Genomic DNA, 22,050 nt, shown 5'->3' with positions numbered 1-22,050 from the left:
TGGCTCTCTAGAGAGCAAAATGCACACCTCATGTCCAAACTTTACATTGGGACAAATAAGAGACTCACAAGTAAAAGAAGAAATTAAATTAACTGAGTTTTGCATTGAAAATGTAATTGCAGATAGGGTTAAGATCTGATTGATTTCCAGGTGAGCGTTTCGAAAAATGCGTTAATTTTACATTGTAGACGTTTTCCCACCATAAGATCAATACACAATTATCATTAATCCTCGTGTTTATATGCTAGGTAGGCAATATGGTACGTTAGGCTTGTAAATAATTGCTTTTGTCATGCAAACATAATATTTCACAGTACATAGAAAACGTAAGTGAATTTCATATAACTTATTAATTTCAAAGGTAATGATTTCGAATGAGACTGGTATTGTTACTATCTTTTATTCAGAGCAAGTAGTTTTACCTTTATTCGTTTTATTTCCGCTAGAAACCGTATAACTAAACAGAACATTTTGCTCGGCAAGTTTTTAAAGCTACAATTTCACTGAATTTCAATTAAAGTCTTAACAAATTACAAATGTGATGTCGTCATTAAAATTGCTTAGTTATGGATTAACTATATTTGAATTTTTACCCTTCTACAATTTAAATTGAATTTTTCAAGTCCTATAATTTGAGTAATCCATGCACTCAGCACCATGAAAAGAATGGAAGTTTGTTGTGGAAACTCTGAACAAAACTGTGCGCCCTGCCATCTCGAGTGTCCGTTCCTCTTCGTCGCTGCACATAGACAGAGGGCATTTGAACTAACTGCGCAGGAGATTTCCCCTCTCTAATCGCTTGGGCAAGATTCAAAATCTACGGCAAAAACATAAAATTAAGATGGTCATTTTTATTGTAAACAAAGTTTTGAAACGATTTCACTTCTGACTTCAAACTGAATTTTGCACGTTTAATTGTTCAATAAATCTAGGTTGGTTGTAGAAAGATTAAGCCGTTGCAGGAACCAAAATACCGTAAATAAACGATCCCACTATGTACTCGAGGGAAAATGAAAAACCAATATATATTTAGAATTTTCTCATTCTTTCTGTTGTCAACATATAGTTTGCAGAACTTTTTGTCTCAAACAGCACATAAAAAATGAAAAAAATTAAACAATGATAAAAACCATAAATTTGAAAGTTTCTTGATTGATTCCATAAACCAGCTTTCAAATCAGCAACAGCAATGGAGAATGCTTTTTTATATGATACCCGAGACATCTTCTCGTAATATTTTCAAAAGGCAATATTAAGGGTATCCAATAATTCATATTTCACAGCCGTGGTTCAGTTGAGCAACTTTGTTATGAACCTCCTTCATGTAGGAATAAGGACTATATACCTAAATTTTCTAAAAAACATTTAAATAAGTATTCAACAAAGAACTAGCGATCTCTACTCACAAATAAAACTGACAAAGAGACAATAAAATGTTGTGAAATAAAGGTCTATTGCTTATTATTGTAAACCAATTTCAATTGCTTGAAATCGCAGGAACAGAGCTTACTTGGAATCGAAATCCACAGAAAATGATCCTTGGACAGAAAGGTCGTCCTATAAATCAAGCTTGATCGCTGACACATGGAGATGTTATCGAGTATCGAATAGAAATCTCAAATGCAGTGTTTCTGAACGTGAAAACGGAATGTGGAAATATGCCGAGCTATTGGCATCATTGGGGTATCGTTGCCAGGGACGCCGAAGAGGGAGGGGTGCGGGAGGTCAACCACCCCTGTTGACTTTTGATAGGAGGGGCAAGGGGGGCTAAAGTCCCCTTTTCATAGAAGTGTTCTTGACGCCGGCCTTTTGTAGGAAATCATTTCTCAAACTTGTAAAGAAATTTCTTATGCCAAAATTTAGCCAATTTTGAAGATACTGACAGATGATCGAAACAAAATGACAGTTACGGAAGAATTGTTGGTAGCTGGGAATTAATTTTTCAAATGCCCTTGTACTCAAGCGCGCCCCCTTGCCCCTTGGTCGTTCCGGCGTCCCTGATCGTTGCATTAAAACATGAATTGGTACTGGCTTCTCGAATCTTGAAGGCTGGTTTTCAGAGAACGCCCTTATTACAAAAAACAGCAATCAAAATAAAACGCCCGAATTTATTACACCACTCCTTTCTCTGGATATAATTTATAGATATCATTCTGACAAGACCTTAGCCTACAGATCTTTCACTCTCCAAAGCTTTTCCGGCGATAAAGTTAGAATTTAGCAGGGGATTTCCCCGTCAGTAGTGATGACCTGTGGCGGGGAATTTTGAGTGCACAGCCCAGAATGGCGCTCATTCGAGTTAGGGCGGCCAAGCCAAGCCTGGCCTGGTTAGTTATTCTCTGAGGAAAATTTAAATGTTGTATGAAGAATTTGATCCGAAGAAGAATAAAGGTTTTTTTATTCGTTTGTATGAGCAGTATTTCAAAAAAGGTTTGAAATGTGAGCGTTAATCGATGTGGTGTATTCAGGACTGGGGACGACCCCTTTGAGAGCATCGAAATAACATAAAGCTAAATCTAGTGGCAAAATATATCTCACAAAACAAGGAAGGTAATAATGGTTCATAATGCACCGGTGGAAACACCTAAACCTGATTGATCAGATTCAGAACCGAAAAAATCACCTTGGAAGCGGAAAAGAAGTCTAAGATTGGCAGTTTCCCACACGTTCAAGCAGAGAAGGAAGGGGTCAGAATGTTTTCCATTGTTTGAGTGCGTCCAGCGGATAGGGTGGGGTTTACAGCTAGCAGAATAAAATCAGAGTATTTCAATGATGACCCCCGAGATTCACTTATCGCTGTAACAACCAAAAGTTATTCGACGAAATAACCGCAAAATGAGATAATTTTCAATTTGATAAATTATATTTCACACAAAATAACAGACTCAAGTTTGACTTGAATTATCCAAAAAGCTAAAGAAGCAGTGTAGGCAGCTTTATGAACCGGATTTGGAAGTTCAAAGGGGTCTGTTAGCAGACAACTCCATCGGTTAAACTGGCCAGGCTAAAGAGCTGACTGGTTTAAAAACATTTGACAAGGGATAAAGAGCCAAGACAATATTTGCAATGATATTTAAGACAATTAAACGTTACTACAGCCACAAAAAGCGTGGGTTACAAGCACTGGAACATTTCTTACGACATAGAATAGAATGATTTTAAGTTTTTTTTTCTTCACTTTACTTTGAGTTAGTAAACATATACTACTAGCTATACTAAAGCTAATTAAAAACAACATTTTGTTGACACTACGTAGCTTATGAGTACTGGAACATTTCTTGCAACATAGAATGAGTTGATTTTAAGTTTTGTTGACCCTACTTGCTAAATTACCACTCTAGGTTGTTTATAATAAATCTTAAATAGGAAAAAGAACGGTGAAGAACAGGATATGGAAATGCACATCATGTGGAGATATCTCTATATGTTTTAGAAAATTCGCGAAACAGGGGCTTAGGTAGAAGACAGTTAAAGGGACAGTAAATACATCAAAAGGCAATATGAAAGCAGGGCAGCTATCCAGGCAAATTTCCAACAAAATCTTTAATGCCCTTTTTCTAGCTTTATAGTGAATAATCATCTACATTGGATTGGGATGCCGAGAAAAACAGGCTACATACGAGGGGCAATTAACTCTTGCAAATAGTGATTTCCATCAAAACAAAAGGATTTATGGGGATTCACCGATAAAACAAAAGGATTTCTACCAATGGTACACGAAATATCCGTGGAGTGATTTGCCCCTCGGTCTCATATATGTTATGCAAGCGATGACCTATTTAAAGATTTGGGATGGCACTACATGGTAGTATTCAACTATAGGTATCACCAGCTATGCAGCCTTGTCGAAAAGAGAGATGTGATGTACATGATAGACTTTTAGAAGAAAGGCTTTGAAAGCTACTTCAGTTACAATACCGTTGTTGGTGAGTTAACTGTGACGTCAAACCGTTGTCATTCGTCCTTTATTGGCTGCCTTTTTGCACGTGCTACACTAACACCGAGATGTACCACCGCAGTATCACACTTGTAAAACCCGCATTTAAAATTTTGCCGCCTCAACCCCCAGAAAAATATTAGGTAAGATTTAAACGGGGAATTTCTCATGACCTTGTGAAAGTCCCTATGCAAAAAAGAATGTGAGAAAGCCATTAACAAAAGCAAGTTATCAAACACACTTGAACTCAAAATCGGATCTTGTTTCAGCGTGTGCTTTATTTAAAGCACTCAAACTTAAGGACTCAAAAAAATGAAATAAATTGGACCCACCTGTCCTCGCATAACTGACATTTGTCGCTCAAAGTGATTTCTGTCAAATCCTTTGTCTTCCTAAAATTGAAGGAAATTCAAATTTTGATTACTTTTCTGAGAAAAAAAAATGAGAAATAAATATCTAAGCTGATTTATTGGCTTGCGTCAAAGGGCTTGATTGGATTATTTGAAAGATATCTGATTGGCTGGTTGCTCATTCAAAAACGATTTGGTTCTTTCGGAAGGCACTGCACTGGATAGGTGATAGAAAAAGAGCCCAAACTGGCGGGAAAGAGTGACCAAACGAGGGACAGCCACGAGGTAGGAGGGCCCAACCCTGTATAAACAAGCAAATGCCTTCAACAGGGTACAGCATGGAACCTCGAAAAGGACGTTTGCTTCCAAGATACAGAGGTGGTAAAGGAGAAGTGCAACGGAAGGCAAAAGATTAACCAATTATAATTTGACTTATATACCGAAATCTCAAGAAAACTACTTATATTAATATTATCTATATATCTAGTACCCACGTTTTCACTTCGAGAAATAAAAAGGTCAATGTTGACAAAAGTTAAAAAAAGAAGCCTTATAACATGCAATTCTGATGAGAAAACCCGTTAAAATAAATACAGTTTTTAATCCGGATGCTTATACGAATTTCAAGCGACAAGTTTAGAAAGCAGAATTTAAGTTTCAGAATGTTATGGGCACAGAAAGGTCGTAATTTCTTAGGGTGGAGGTCTACAGACCCAAAGAAATAAAGTTCGTGTCCCTGCCATGGCCAACCTTCAACTTAGAATGAGGAGAGTTGCCAGCTCTTTGTAATTCCGGTCGTAGTAATCAGGAGGTGTGGTCACATCGAGAGCAAAGGACCAAGGTACCATCCCAAAAGCACAGCTTCAGCAGGGATAGAGTGAGCACCATAAGATCTTGTCATACATTTACTTCTAGCAATGTTTCCCGTTTACTCATACGCGATTATTACGCGTTTGGTGAGTTTTTGTGTCACGGTACGTTTTACCATCGCGTTAGCGTCTTTGCCCTTTATTTCATTAGGGCTTGAGTAATTTCGCTTCCTTTTTTCACGGTTTCGCGGCCTTTTGACCCCCTATTATAGCCCCCCCCCCTTAAAAGTACCAAATTATTTGACAAACAAGGTCGTGTTTTCTTTCAAGCGTTCGATAATCTCTCTACATTCAAAAGAAAAGTTCGTTTTCTCTGTAGAAAACTTCAGCTATGTGATGGGTAAGCTATTGTTTGTTGGTCATAAAACATGGAACCAATCAACAACCTCTTCATCTTCTAGAGTAGACTCTCTTTCCGAAACAGGACATAAACTTTCGCTTTCTTTTAGCATTTTATCTGGCATTCTTTACTCTGAGGAGCGCTATTGTGAAGTTCTGTAGTACCAGAATCTCAAACATAAGACCATAAATGTTTTGCAGGGGTATTGAATAGTAGTGAGACTTTGGCAAGCTATTCTTGATATCAAGTACTGGCATTAGACTCTTAACTCCTTTCGTATTTGTATGTAAATCTCGGTTTATTTCAAAACTGCCGCAAATGACAGACGAGACGCTCCCCATAACGCAGTGACACGCATCCTTTGTGCAGTGGATTCTGGCTGCCATGGCAACATAATTATGAAACGCTAAATTCTAATTTTATGGGTTCAGCTTTTATTGTTGACATATACCCGAGTTTTAGGGTGACACAGAATTCAATGCCTAGCTGAACTTTAAAGAATTAGATTACTTTGAAGTCAAAAGCGGATTATGGAAAAAATTATGGAAAATTTTTCATTATCATATTGTGTAACAACCAAATCATTGTGTCAAACTGACACTTGAAAAATATCTATCTTTATATCTATCTTTATGGTCACTCATTGCTCTATAAAAATTAAAGGAAAAGGTCACTTGACTTAAAACACCCAAACCAGAGATGTATCATTTTCTCACGAGATGAACAGAATTGAAAAATAACCTGACTGGAACTAAAATGGTTTGGCTCTTTGCCCTTTCTGTGAATCCTTGATACGGGTTTTGCCTTGTCAACCCCAAGGGCAGAAATGTAACCTTCATGCCAAAATGACCGACCGCCATTCCTACCAACCCGGACCAACTTTAGGCAGTAAACCATTATCCTTCACATTCTATCAGAATTGTTTCCGTGTGAGGACTGAGCAGTATCCTGAAGTTTACTGCTAACAAAATACACCCGCAATAGTGCAGAGAAATAAACATGTATTGAAAACATGCATCATTTATCTCTGCAACCCAACGTGATTACACAGTCACTGAAATTTTAACAAAGATGTTCAGAGGACAGAGATACTTGTCTGTTGTGTACAAGTATTGTTCGTCTGCTGCGAAAAAATCCTAAGGACATGTTCACCATAATCTAAGAGATATCAAGGTCAACTAAGAATTGTCACTGTGAACTAAGTAAAAATATCGAAGATATGGCAAGCTTTAGGATGAACCAAGAAACAATGCAGTAAACAATACAACATAGTAGAAGAAAAAAAACCAAGGCAAACTTTGGGATAATCAAAGGAATGTCATCGCAACATAAAAAACGCCACCAAAACTAAGAAAACTATTCTACACAAAGAGCAACCAACGTAGAGACCAAAACCGGTCTTTAACTAAAAAACCACGGTTGCCTAAGAAACATCACAAGAAACCACCGTAAACTATTAAAAACCATCGTTAATTACGAAAAACCATTGTAAACCACGAAAAATTACAGTTAACTAAAGGGTCTACGCTAAATTTGAAAGTCGAAAATTGAAAGAAAGAAAGAAAGTCGTGAACTATGAGCAAAGAAAGTCGTGAGCAATATAAAAACCTTGAAGGTAAAATAAAAAATGCACTCTCGTCTCTGTGGAAACTAAAGAACATACTCCCGCAATCGCAACTGGATCAGGTCTACAAGGCGCTGCTCGAGAGCCATTTGAGATACTGTGATGAACTATGGGACAAATTGTCAAACACAAAGCTCGATCATCTTCAGCGTTTACAAAACAGAACGCGCACGCTAATAAAAGGCTCAAGATTAGAGGACGGGTGGAGTTGCAATTGGCTTTCGGTCTCAAATTTGATAAAATTTGACAGGGCAGTAATGATCTACAAAATAATAAATGGTCTCTGCCCTGACAATTTGAAAGGTAAACTTGTCACAAGATCCCAAATATCTAACTATTCAACAATAAATTGCCTTCACCTAGACATCCCAAGGCAAAACCTAGAATTCTCCAAAAGGAGTTTTTTCTATTGTGGTGCACAGACGTGGAACGGGATTCCATTACAGATAGGAATGAGCTCCACGATTACTGCGTTCAAAAAGAAATTAAAGGAATTCCTGCAAAATTAGCATCCTTTCCCGAAGCACGATCCCTAGGAAGACCAGCATTATATGTAAATTAATATTTACTTTTTCTTTTTAAACTTAGTAGCTGATAGGGTTTCTGTGTATAAATATGATAAAATGAAAAATGAAAAAAAATGAAACGTCAGAATCTGAAAAAGCCTGAGCACAAACTAAGAAACAACACGAACTGACTACCAACACAGGAAATGCCAACTAATAACCAAACTGTATACAACCTGCTTGTACGTAACTCTTAAAAAGATTCTTTCAATAGAATAATTTCAAGATCACACCCAAGCTGTGACAGGGGGCTTATTGATCACCTTCTATCCCTCAAATCATTCCACTGCTAAAAAATGTGCTGCCCTTTTCGATTACCCCACTCTTACGATTTGATTGTTCCAACCAAGCTGCGATTATTTATACTTCTAGCAAATTCTGCTACATGACACCAGAGAAACCCATTTTTAGGCATGGGTACAAACGCACATAGCAAGAGGCTATACAAATTTATCATCTTTCTTCTACGAGACAAAGAATGGCAACTTGAAATAGTGAATTCATCGACAAATTCTAAAGAAAGCCAAAAAAAACCAATCGTGATAGCAAGTGGTTGCAAGAATCTCGCTCTAAGAACACGTTTGTAACTGGAGACAATTTTTAATTTCGCTTTGCTAAACTTAGCAGCATTTGAAAATCAATTAACAAATAAGCTGTGAAAAAGATTCAATACTAAGTAAAGGGCATTCATTACGAATTATGAAGCATAAAGCGAACGTAACATAGCAGTGAGGATTTGGAACTGTCTGTTTTCTGGTCGAATGTGTATATCATGTACGATGTCACCTCTTCTCTGCATCCCACTCATGAACTTGGTTTATAAGCTTGGTATGCCATTCTGATTCTGTGGTTTTTGATGATGAATTAAGGAGTAGCTGCGTGGGATAGGCCTCTTAATATATCTTCAATTTTGTCCACTTATCACAGTTGCAGTATCTTATTTCTGATCTCAATTAAATGATGGGCTTAGGACTTATCCAATCTTTCAGTAATATCGTTGAAAAATATTATGGAGAAAACGGACATTAGCAAGCACTACACCAAGGCAGCTTTAAGCATGCACAGTTAACAGAAAAAAGTACCGGACAGAAAGAGAGAAATGTTTGCAGGCTTCTGAACGGGTACCGAAAAAAACGTTTTGAAGTAGCTAACGGTAGTCTTTTAGCAAACGAAGCCAGTAAAAGTCAAATTTAGATCTGTTGGTAATTGTGAAACTATCAGTAGGTTTTCTTTGCTACACTCCAACAGTAAACGTCCGTCGGCATGCAACTGTTTGAAGCCATGTCCTTTGGCATTCTTTTAGCAGTACATTACTGCTGAAATGAAAAGGTGTTCTAAAGAGCTCCTTTATTTCATTCACCCTGTCATTTTTCATAAGGGTATTCTACGCAAATCCGGAGACCTACTTTACCCCTCTAAGATTCAGAAGAGGCTGGTTGTCTTAGGGATCAAGTACACAGTCATTAATACTGCAGCTGGCCATCTTACTTCAGCATGAGCCTTGTCAAAGCGATGTAAAAGATGTGACCATAGAAAAACCTTCATGGGAGAAGTTTTCATAGAATAAGTTTTCATAGAATAAGTTTTCGTATAATAAGTTTTCATAGAAGAAGTTTCCATAGAATAGGTTTTCATAGGGTGATAATGCGATTGTAAGTGTAAAGTGTAAAGTGACAAACGTAGATTTTAAAGAAATACGAGTGATCCAGTGGAAATCACAGCAAACCAAGTCGTCTCACCAGATTTTCCCAAATAAACCTCTCTACAAGGATGTAGGGAGATATCAAGCAGAATAAAATCAGAACGCACATAACAAAAGGTGTAGTGCTCAACTTAGGTAAGTTCTCGAAAATACAGGAGTCTATGATGACTAAAACTGTCGACAACTAATAGCAATTTATCTGGACAAAGGTATGACTGAAAACAACGTGCTTATAGGGTTCACTTGCATAACAAACAGAATCAACAAGGTTTCTTCATAACAAATTGGTCCCAAAATATGATTGTCTAGACTCCTACACGATTGAAATCATACACCTCTATTTTTGATTCTATTCACATAAGAGACATATAAGTTGACAAAGCAAACTTTGCCAGCAATCTCACGTGTGAGTGCATGACAACAACAGCCTACAAACGTCACAAGGTTTTAACATAATACTATTCCAAGCCAACCGTTGTTAAACAGTATCACAAATAAAACAATAAGTCATTTAGATTAATGACTTACATATCATTTGTCTATCGAGTATACAAGATTAAATTTAATACACCACATAAGGTCTTGGGGCATTTGTAGGCGTGTTTCTTTTCACGTCTTCCAAGCATAATAGAGAAAATATAGCCAAGCGCTTCAAATAGTACGATGATCAGGGTTGCAAGATCGGAAAATGTGATTAGGCACTTTTCACGGTTTTTTTAAAAACTTCAGGGTGGAGGGGGCAGTAGTACTGAAACTTCCAGGTGCAGCAGAAATGGATACGAAGTTGTTTATCTTGCCATTCTTCAAAATCTATTTCTTCTGTGATACTGTTGCGAAAGTACTGTTCTTACCTTTTCTCAAAGTTTATATGTCAACAAATCATGGATTTCTTTAGGGTAGATAAAAATACATCTGTGATACTTTGCTCTGAATTTGTAGCATAGTTCTTGAGTTACCTTATAACAACTAAAACATATGCTCATAAACTGGCAATGTGCTTCAACCAACACAGGGTGCTTCAACCAAAAAATGGTGCTTCTACCAACATAGGCAATCATTTCACGAGAAAATAATCTGACTTTTCTTTAAGAAAAAGAAACTTACCCTAAAAAGCTCATATAAATCTGCAACTAGGTCTTCTACGAAATTCATATCAGATAACTTTGGTAAAATCATCTCTTTAATTTGTTCTGTAAATGGAGTTTTTGCATATGGCAACCAAACCCAATGGTAAGGGTCTGCGGAGGAAAATATTGCACTGATAAGGATTCAAAAACATTAGCAAATATCATTAGAAATTTAATATACGTTAGAATGCGGCATTAAAGTAAATTCATACTGCAACGTATATAAAAAAAGGGTAGCTATACGAGAGAGGCATTAAGGTCCAGGGAAGAGGCATTAATCAGAGCCATTTTCACGCATATTTGTCCGAAGGCGTCCAAAACATTTCACGAAATCCGAATTCCAAAGAGCTCTTGGGGAAATCCATTTGTCAAAATTTCCGGATAAAAATCTGGGATGATCGGATGTTAGGTATTTAACATACCAATATTGAATTGTTGCTATAAGTTACAGAAAAGATAAAATATCCTCCACTTTTGATATGTAGAAAAGCCATGCCAAAACCATTTATTTAGACATTGCTGTGTTTAAAACTAATAATCAAAATTTGATGTAAAATAAGTGTGTTCTAATAATAAAGCCAGGTAGTACTACGTCTTAGAAAGAAAAAGTTCAAAACTGGAAAACATTGACAGGCAAAAAACAACGTCCGGGTTAAGTAATAACCCGGACATTACCTTACGATTAAGATTAATATTTTCTTGCTTAAGATTACCTTTTTCAACCAACTATATTTTCGGAAAATACAGTTTGTAAGAAATTGTTTCACATAAAATACATTTCACAATTTATACCACGCGATTTAAATTTCATGTTGTTGATCATTTTTAAGTCGGTTTTACTAGATAGAGGCATGGGGGGTGTGTAGCAAAGCCCCTGCAATAGAAGGGAGGGAGAAGCCAAGAAGATGGGGAGGTGAGATCAAGTTTGTTGATATTAGTTTTGACAGGAGAAAATTGATAAGACTCCGAAGCAAAAAAAGGGTAAAGCGTTTGTTTATGATGATGAACGGCCGAATCTTTCCGTCTACGCCTTCAAGGCCTTTTGACAGAAGGAGCAGTTAAGATTTGAAAGAAGAGTATCAGCCATTCAGATCTATAAACTGCAGCAAATGTGTTCGTTTGGTTTAACATGCCTGCCTCGCTGTACAGGCATGCCACGTGAGGGGGAAACTCCAATTGGCAGTAGAGAAATAGAGACACGAGGCATTGAGAATTTATTGACAGTTATACAAAATCGTACCAACACAACAGCTGAAAAGGTACACATTAAAATGAAATATTTGTATACCAAATAATAGTACTGTGCTGACGTTGAATTTGAGAAAACGTTTGTTTACCAAACGTTGGAAGCAATGAAAAAAATCAAAAGAAATGGGAATGTTTGATGATTTGCACTCGGGGAATGAAAAATCTATTTAGTTAGTCAGTTATGAACTGCACACCAGCATGTCTAAATTATTTGACAGCCTTTGGTCTAAGGTTGATCAATGACAAAACCACTAAAGAAAAGATGCATGATTTTTGGCGTGTGAGAGAGAGTTCCTTGGGAAGGTGTATCAGGAAGAAAAGTGATGTAGAGTTAGAAAAAGCCAGTTAGAGCTCTGGCTTTGGCAGGTAGAGCTATGACCAATAAACAGATTCGATATTCTAATAGAAAAACAAGGTCATACGAGCTCCTACGACATGAAAATGTCTGTTTCACGTAAGCAGATCATACTGACTTATTAACTTTAATGTTATATCAAATAACTAGGCAGCTAGATTGTTCAAAGATTGTTTTGGTGGGAGAACAGTAGACACTCGACTTTTTCTGGAACTGACTGATTTTGTCTCGGAAATAGATTCTTTTCTATTTAGTACCTCTCTAGACACCCTGTTACGTAAAGTAAGAAGGTAAAATAGAATAAGCAAGATGGAGGTGGATGGATGTGCCACGGAATTTTTCATTTCTACTAAACTTCTGAATCATGGAGCACAGCAAAAATCGACAATAATCACGTAGCAATAAAATAAATTTTTTTTGGACATAACGCGGTATCTTTAATGCTGAAGTTGCAGCTTTGTGATGCACAATTCTCCGAAATTACCACCGAGTTTAGCCTAGATTTAACAGTATCTGAAATATTCTACAGAAGCAGTTACGATACAGGGTCCTAACGCCATGTCAATTAAACGGCCAGAGAAAGGCCATTTGGAGTACAATGAAATAAGGTACCACACCTAAACACCCCCCTTTTTTCTTTGCTTTCAACGGAAGGTTTCAACACTTGACAGAATTGTCCAAATGGAAGGACCTCGACCGGTATATGACGACAATAAACGATCCTGTAACAACTTAAAGAACGTGTTGTCAATATTTATTAAAAATATTATCAACTTGAACAAATAGTCCTTGCCCTGATAGAATTTTGAACGTTACAGAAGAGATTATCAAAGGCTAACTTGAAATGAATAAAAAGAAAGAAAAACATTTTGTAGCACCCTTTAACTCTATTTGTTTTGTGATCACAATCACGTGGGTACTTACATGCTCGCCAAGAATCAGGGTGTTTGAATGGAAAGGCTAGGCCATTGTCAATGGCAGCGATGTTGATTTTAGGAACAGCAACGACATTCCAGTCTTCTGAATGTTTCTCGGAGTCGTTCGGATCCTAAAAAGTGAAAATATCGTTTACCAACTTAAGCTTGAATTCGGCTTGAGATATAAAGTTGTTAAACTACCAACAGAAAGCTGAGATTGATTAAAAAACGTTTTGAAAAATGTGCTTTTAAAGTGAATCAATTAAATAAAAGTGAAAAAATGAGACAGAGACTTTATTTACACTTTGATATTTTTCAAATCACGTTCTCAATAGAAGAGATAAAACTTAAACTTCACAACACTTCTAATTGTGATCATTTTTACCGTGGAGTTTGTGGATCCCTTCAATTCATGTAATCATATCAAAATTGCTAAGTTCATTTCGCTTGTACAAAATTTTGGTTTTCGACATCCAAGTTTCTTTTTCTTACTTATTACCAATATTTAATTATTTTTGTTGTGGGGCGATAAGAAATAATTTTTCAAATCATAATGCTGCCAAAATTGATGTTTCTTTTGTAAATGTAAATTCAATCCGCTGTAGAAGTTTGCCTAGGGAAGATTTCGGCCTAGGTGCTTTATAAAATGGATTCAAATCAATGGCGGGCTTGAAAAGGCTGTCTGTGTTCCCTGTTACTGACACAGGATTTGTCAAAAACAGAAACCTTCGTGGTCGCTATGAGAAATGCCCAACATAACTAAAAAACTCCAGCAAACAAGCGTGCTTTGGTTACCCGCCTCAGAAAATTCAGCGTTTCATATAACTGCATAACAGAAGCATATTTATCCTGGCAATTTTTCATATTCGTGTCCTAATGCAATACCAAAGTTATAGTTATAATGTTATCTATCATTCAGAAACCTGGCAACTTGGGAAAAATTTGTGTTGTTCGATTATGTTCTTGGTATCATTTAAGCAAAAAAGCAGAAATAATTTCAACCAACAATCACATAAAACAGAAAACATTGAATGGATAAATGTGACAATAACGTTTTGTATGAATGCAAAGGCATTTAAACAGGGCATCTTTAGCACCAATGTTCAAATGATGAAATATACGATCTTGAAATTCTATAGTACCAAAGGTAAATCTCATTGCTTGTCGTAATATCCAAACAAATTATTATTTGCTCTGCCAAATGTATTTCTGACTACAGAAAGCTTTCACCGAGCATATGGTTTTTGTGTACGTTCGATACTTTTTTCCAATCTCTTGGAATTATTACCACTGATATAAGGTAATTATCTGGAAATTATTGTCGTCAAACTATTTTGCTTTCTACGTTTCTGAAAGATCAAGATTTACCAGGAACCTTGACTCCATGCAAAATTATTCGGAAACCTAGAAATTGGATTAATGAATACCATATAACTTTGCTAATTGAACTTCAGCTTAATTTTCGAAAAACCATTACGAATTTCACAATGAGTGTTGGCTTAAAACGTTGGGAGCATAAAATTCACGGTCATGAAAAAAATCGAGATTAAAACAAAGGTGAAGCTATGAAGCATCATTGGGCACTCTGTTCTATTCAAATCGAAGCAGGTTTTGTCATCCAAGCATCGAAGCCTGTTGATCGTTTTTCTGGACTCTGTAAACAAAGCTAACAAATAAATAAAATACAATCACAATAAATAAAATGCGATAAACGTACGAGTACCTGGCAGTCTGATTGGTCACATTCTATGCACGTGGTTCTTTCAACAACCGGCGTATTTTCGTATTTTATTAACCAATTATCATTGCCTCTATCTATGGTTCAAATAAAAACATGTTATGATATCAACATAGTAATTGGTTTCACAGACGAATTGATACGATTCTGGTTAAGTAACATAAGTAATATAAACGATTCAGCTAGCTCATTAAATTTTCAAGCTTTACGTGTCTTAAGGATTTAAAATGCCTTACTACAAGTCAAGGAAATACCTAAATACGATCAAAAGATATAAAAGAAGGTAAGTCATGCTTAGTCTGCACGGTAGACCCAAGTTCTCATTGGAGAGTACTCTAAGGCGTGCCCTATAGAAAGCGAACCAACGATAGCCAATCAAACACGGACTTGCGATTTGCAAGTGATCAGTTCGCGACATGAAAAATAGCCTGTTTATGAAATGATGCATATTATTCTAAATAAAAGCAACCAAACTCCAAATGTTATGATTTGTCTATGACAAAAAAGAAAACGATCAAACCAATGTTGTTATGTTTTTAGAAAAAATCATAAAAGACAAGGACTGAAAAATATTTTGAGCAGTAAAGACAATAGCACCCTTACCTGTATTTCTTATAACATAATCAAGAACAACTAATTTTTGAAAAAGAAATTGGAACTCCTTCATCGTTTCTTCTGGTGGAGATTCAATTTCGAAGGTGCGTAGATAAAATTCAGCATCTTTATAACCCTCAACAAAAAGCTGGAAAGAACCAATCTAAAACGAAATTGAGCGCATGAAAGACAGCATGATTTTATATCATTACTTTCAAACACCAAAGAAAGAAGTTTTAGTTTATAAGCATGAAACACTGCGCATTATACTTTATTAAAATAGTCGTCGTCCAAAACTTGAAAATTTTATTTAGGCCGAATACCGGATTGTTGCATGGCAATACAAGAACTAAACATGGTTAACAAGAATAGGTAAAACGACAAGGAACAACCGAATATCAAGAAAAACGATTTGAAAAACAAATAAATTCAAAGTTAGCTATGAATGCGCCTTGGCATACAGGTTCCATGTCTGTTACTACAATGAAGCGACATTAGCTGCCATTAACTCTGGTTTCTAAAGTTTGGTTTTCAAAAAATATTTTATTATGCAACTTTATTGCATAGAGAAAAGAATAATTCTTCACGGCAATTGTAGAATGAAATATACTCAAATTAAACAAAACTGGTACAAAAATTAACAATAAAAAACAGGCAATGATGAGCATGAGCGGGTAAAATAATTTCTTACTTCCTTTTCTAAATGAATTATTTCATTTTATGATTTCCCACATATATGGTCTTTTTGCTCAGATTAACTCTTATGACAAGTTGTTCACTCACCTTAGGAGGCAGTCCAGCCCTTACGTGTTTACCAATTGAATCGGGAAATCGTTCTGTTGCAAACTTTTTTGATCTTGCTTTTGCTTTGTCTATTGCAGTGTAATTGAAAGTTTCACTAACAAGACTGACAACCTAGAGACAAAAAAATTTAAATTATGTACTTTAGCCAGCAATATAAGCAAGTTGCGAACAAAGTTAATCAAACAGCCAAGGCTTTATTAGACACTTTGTGTCTAGATTATGTCTAGGACGGTCAGCGCAGGTAAATTTTAACATGTAGGGGGAGCTGAGAGCGGAGCCTTCTATCATAAAACAAACCCAACTCTCATTCCACTGATAATATGAGCTTTTTTATCATTTTGATTTATTTCCTATTAGAAATGTATTTTTCTTACTTAAGAGCCAAAAAGTGATGAAGTATCAAATAATTCCTTTTTAAAATTGGCAATATTTTACCTTGCAGAAATATAGCAAGAGAATGACTTAGAGTTCACTAAGGATTTCTGTAATTTTTAGTCTGTTTAAAATGTTTAAATCCAAAAAAAATTACAGTTTACGGATGGGTAATGAGCTTATTCTGCTATATCTTGATCAATATTGGTTAGGTTCGACCATTCTATCATTTGCAGGATTGTTCCATCATGTCCTCTTTCACGTCCTGGTTGCTTCTCCCGCGTACTGTTAGGCCGCATAATAAACGACCCTTTTGTTATTTCCTACTTATAGTAAAATTGTTGCTTTTTATATACACTTAACTGAAGATGACCCTAGCTAGTGTCAGAAAATTAAACATTGTGAAGCAACTCGTGGAAACGAGCACAGTCTGTTGCTTCCAAAAGTGAAATCTGAAGCAGGACGGAAAAGGTTTGCCTTCCAGGGTGCCAAAATATTCAATAGAATATTTGACTTTTAACATTTTCTTCAGACCTAATCATTGTATGTTTCTTTTATAAATCATATTGTAAACATATTTGAAAAACATATTTAGACTATTGTAAAACATTTTATTGTAAAATTATATAAAATAATCATTGTGAATTATTTTAGGAAAACTTTTTAATAATGTCGATCCTTGATTACTGATAAGTTGTCAATTGGATAAAAGACTTATGTTGAAAAAATATAAATGTCTCTCTTTTTCGTCATGTTAATCATCTGCACCATTTCAAAATGTTTTTTCAAATTGCATAAACAAATTTTAAATATAGATTTTTATGATTTCATCACTTCTAAAATGATTGCGGATCCATCTAATAGGTGAGTGTGATGGCTAATACTAAAAGGAGCAATGAATTGAAAAGCAATGAAAATTTGATGAAAATGGCCGCTTTTGGAATCTTAATATGGCGTTTTATTTTTGAGTTACTTGGAATTTCCAGTTGAAGATGATGACGTCATTTTGTTTGCAAAAAGCTCTCAACACAAAAGAAAATGGAAGTATATCTTAAAAAACAGGCAATCAAAGGATATTCAAAGTTATTCAAAGTTATTCAAAGCAACCTGTTGGATAGCTCCTGGCAATTGCTGTCCTATTAACTGACTGCTTTGAATTATGTTTTGAAAAAAAAACAATTATTATCAATTTTATGAACTGTACTGATACTTTCATAAACAGATTGCAACCAAAATGATGCTGTCACAAAAAACTTAAATATTGAATAACGAAAATATGTGCAAAAATCTTGTCAAAATTTTTTTTGATGCTGCAGACCTTTAGATTCATGAAATAAAAATTTTTAATTCATTGCTCTTTTAGAAAAAATTTATATAATATTTATATATGTGTTTGGGCAACAACGGCCGTGTTTCTTTCAACCTAAAGCTGCGAGACATCACCCCCAATATATTGAAAAATATATCATAAATCATTCACAATGATTATGTCTTGCAACAAGTATATAATTCAATATATTATAAACTTATTTCAATTGAGACCCCTGATCATTGAAAAAGACAGACAAATGTAAAATATCAATAATTTTAGGCCTACAAAGGAATAACATGCAAGAAGCTCATAAATGACAATTATGTCCAGACCAATTAAATACCCAAGACAATCCTGAAAGGAAAACCAATTCATCTTTATCACATGAAAAAGCCATCAAAATGGCAGCATTAGAATAAACTGATTGGGAGTGCAGCACCTAGGACCTGTTTGTTCAATTGCTTTATGCATTTTTTTACTGTTTTTCACAATAAAGTGATTAATCAGAGATCTGCAAACAGCAGGTAAACTTGTTTACAATTTTCACAACTGCTACAGGTACCTGTTGTTTGATTCAGACGACAACTGAAAACAAGGAAATCTGTTCTGATACCTTTATACATTATATAAAGGTTAAAGAGTTGCCTGCTTCATAAGCATATCTCAGACACATATGTCAGACATCTTTCTTTGTACCCTATTCACTAGTTTTAGGAATCACAAAAATACACAGGAAAAAGTATATTTGTTGGAATGTTTGAATCAACATACTTACTTTGAAACCTATTTAATACTTTCAAGTTCAGTAAAAAGAAGTCCTAGCAAGGAAATACAAACCACCCAAAATCCAAAACAATTGCAAACAAGAAAATTATCTGCCAAAGGGTTTATTATTATAGCCAAAAGGGATTACAATTAAATAACTGCAAATAGTTTACTTGTTACTTCACAAAAAATATCTTGAAAACATGCAATTGATTGCACTTTGATCTAAATACAGTTGAACCCGCATTAGACTACCTGGACCAAAAAATGTAGTTTGACCCATGCCAATTCTGACTTATAGGTACGTCGCATGTTTTCAACTTATGCAACATTTGAAAAATCGTAAATCCTAAACTTTGCCTCTTTGTTATTCAAACAGAGTTTTTGAATGGAATATTTAGATATATGTGGTTTAGTAAAATTTTGCACAGTAAATCAAACAATATTCAAGGAGGTAAAACATGATTGCTAGAATGATAAAATTATCATGTCACTGGTATTCTGAGCCAATGATTGATGAGAACCTGTGTGTTATGTGACAAATTGTATTTAGGTAACTTGGTACCTTTGTTATGGTTGTCAAACTCAATGGTACCAAATTACATAAATATGATAAAATCATCACTTCTCTAGATACAATAGCTTCAAAAATTACCCGTGTTTTTGGAACAATATTCAATTCAAGCTTTTCATCAACCAAACTTGCACCAGCTTCTGATAAATACCCTTGATTTGGAACCAGACAGCTTCTTCCAAAACAGCAAGGACAGCAAGTCTTATGCATCCACTTTGTCCACTTGGGATTCAAATGTCCATATGGTTCCTCATTTTTTGGTTTGAAAACACCAATATTTCTCTAAGACATGTAGAAAATTGCAAATTAAACTTCTGGGTATAATTCAATAACTATTTCATTAACTTGATTTAATTATTTACTATGCAAATAATAAAATAAAATTGTAATGAATTCTTTATGTAGGGTATAAGCTAGCAAGTAGCAGAACATCTTTCTCTAAAGACACATGACATGTTTCAAAATCAATGTCGGTTCTTGCATGTTTATTTTTTGTTTACATCAATGGAAGCAGTGTGATATCATGCAAATGGTTAGAAAATAAGATGGACATGAAAATTGACAACCACCCCTTTCCTTTGTATAGTATGTATCTAATGATAGTTGATATGCATTTTGGCTCATCTTCGTACAGGTCTGCCTATTTTTGAGAAAATGTGGTGTAAAATGAAATACAACAAGTGTTACATTTGTGAATTTCATTGAAGTGATGTAATGTGATTTACACATTAAACATTTGCAATATCCGTAAATCTATTGAAACAAAATCAGAACCATTATATCAACATTTACATACCACCAAACCATTTACAAACCATTATAAGTTTACATAAGCTGCAAATAATCAAACCCAGTTATCAAATTTCAAATAGAAATCAACATATGTAACTAAATAAACAATATGTCAATGCTACATATTTACTGTTAATTTACACATGATAGATGTTTGAAATTTGAAAGGAGACAGGAAAGAAATTTAAATTTAGTTTCAGTTTTGTTAATTTTAGTTTCAGTTTCATTTTAAAAATCAGTTTCACAACAATAATTAACAGAGATGATACAGGTAATAAGATTATAAAATATGAAAGATAGAAAATTATTTTAAATAATTACAGAAAATTGGTAGACATTTGAATGGAGGGTAATTTGTTAAAGAGCTGGGGCTCTCTAATAGATAAACTAATTGAGGAGAGAGAACCCCTTATAAACAGATCATACTGTGTTATTCGGTCAGAGATTTTTAATTGGAGTCGACTGGTTTTACTAATAGACTGATTACTGTAAAAGTAATCTGCTTGACTGAGTGTCAAGTTTATTTACTTTGAAACTGGAAGCTAAACTTTTTCCATACAATTTTGAAGCTATTATTATGCCTTTTAAGTTGATTTTTACAGCAAAATTCTTTTTTGAACTGGGACTACAAACCATCATCTTAAATCATGGTAAGAGTTGGCAGTCTAAGCTACATTAAATCTGGTTGTTAAAGAAATATTTCCAGTCTTTTTGACTTGACGAAAGTGAAAGCTCTAAGATTTTCAGTTGCTGTCATATTGCATACAAAACTGTAAATATTGATTCAATTTCAAATCTGTTTATGTTAATTTTGCACACTCAAATTTTGCAAGGATTATTCTTCAGACAGGATAAAAGAGTAATTAAACGAGTAATACATTATCATGATGGCTCATCAGATTTCTATCTGATCCACTCAGGCTTCTATGGTAACTTGCTTATCAGTTTGGTTTGATATGGTTCTACTCAGTCTGTTTTAACTCTCTACATACTGTTTGTATGTTTCCTAAGGTAGAAAATTAAAAACGAAAAATGAAGAAAACTGACAAGAGGGTGCAGAAAACTAAAAATTATACATAATATATACATATTAATATTTATCAGGGTAGGCCAATACTGTAAACTAACAAAAGAGCACCCATGGATTAATATGTGTTATTAAATTTAGTAACATTACTAATCCAATTTTTAGATTAGTCAATTATAAATCAGAAATTTGAGAAGAGTTTGCATGTGGTGTAAGCAGAACAAAATCAAGTCCTACATAAAATTGCCATTAGATTCTTTAAAAGTCGCATTACACACATTACTTGAGTTGGCACTTTATGATGGGATAATGAAAGCAAAGTATCTAAAGAGTGGTTCTGAGTGTATATTTGTCGCCACCTTCTAGCTATCGATGTCGACAAGTGACCGGGGTGCGTGCGTGCCTATCATGCAAAATCGGATACACCCATTTCTTAGATGAATGGGGGTAGGGTAGACAATCCTCTGGGGGTGCAGCATTTAAAAATTAAAATCTCTTAATAATTTAACATACCTTGGATTTGTTTTTAACAAAATAACTGCCACTGCTGCCTTGATAAATCCTTTCGGGTAAGACTCCCTGATAAATCGCTTCTTCAGCGGCCCGATAAACAGTCCTGAATTCAGGGTCGTCCAGAGCAGGTTGATGGTGAATATGGTCTGAATCACTGTCCATAGTCCGGTTAAGTAATGGGCTTTGCTCACTACAGCCTGGACTATAACTGTTTACAGTGTCCAGCTTGGCTTCTATTTGAGTCGAAGTTCGTTTATTATCGGGGTAAGAGGCAAGAAGGTCTTCCTCTTCAACAAAGCTTACCAGTCGATTCTCGGCTCGTAACTTCGGCTTTGGCATTTGTTCCCTTGAGTGCACCTCCTAATCGGTGACCAGAAGTATTGTTAAATTTTCGGAAAAGTTACTATTGTTTAAAACCATAAGATGATGACAAGGACAAACAGAACAATAACATACAAGCCTAACAACGTTCACCACGAACAAGCAAAGTTATTTCTTTTACAGGATGACGTACTTAGAGAAAC

General features: G+C 35.2%; 1 protein-coding gene across 1 annotated transcript; it reads right to left on the bottom strand.

Annotated features, from left to right (window-relative positions):
• Window positions 1-93: 93 nt before the first annotated feature.
• LOC135695834 (phosphatidylinositol 4-kinase type 2-alpha) lies at window positions 94-22,050 on the bottom strand. The gene is made up of 9 exons (XM_065215017.2): window positions 21,527-22,050; window positions 19,276-19,476; window positions 16,151-16,282; window positions 15,377-15,530; window positions 14,759-14,850; window positions 13,043-13,166; window positions 10,493-10,626; window positions 4,270-4,329; window positions 94-817 (listed from the first exon to the last, which is right to left on the bottom strand). Exons 1-9 carry the CDS (start codon window positions 21,863-21,865, stop codon window positions 650-652), a joined length of 1,404 nt encoding a protein of 467 aa, XP_065071089.1. The 5' UTR covers window positions 21,866-22,050; the 3' UTR covers window positions 94-649.

This window comes from Rhopilema esculentum, chromosome 14 (genome assembly GCF_057945365.1).
Source record: "Rhopilema esculentum isolate cy_ngs chromosome 14, ASM5794536v1, whole genome shotgun sequence".
In the NCBI taxonomy this organism is placed as follows: domain Eukaryota; kingdom Metazoa; phylum Cnidaria; class Scyphozoa; order Rhizostomeae; family Rhizostomatidae; genus Rhopilema; species Rhopilema esculentum.
Note: the sequence above shows the minus strand (reverse complement) of the source record. Positions and strands in the feature narration are given on the sequence as shown.

Bases quoted from the DNA above. Each gene is read 5' to 3' on its own strand.
- LOC135695834 (XM_065215017.2), bottom strand. From the start codon at position 21,865: ATGCCAAAGCCGAAGTTACGAGCCGAGAATCGACTGGTAAGCTTTGTT. The intron at 15,531-16,150 runs GTGAGTGAACAA...ATTTCGTTTTAG, and splicing joins GGGCTGGACTGCCTCCTAAG to ATTGGTTCTTTCCAGCTTTT. The intron at 10,627-13,042 runs GTAAGTACCCAC...TTTCCTCCGCAG, and splicing joins CCCTGATTCTTGGCGAGCAT to ACCCTTACCATTGGGTTTGG.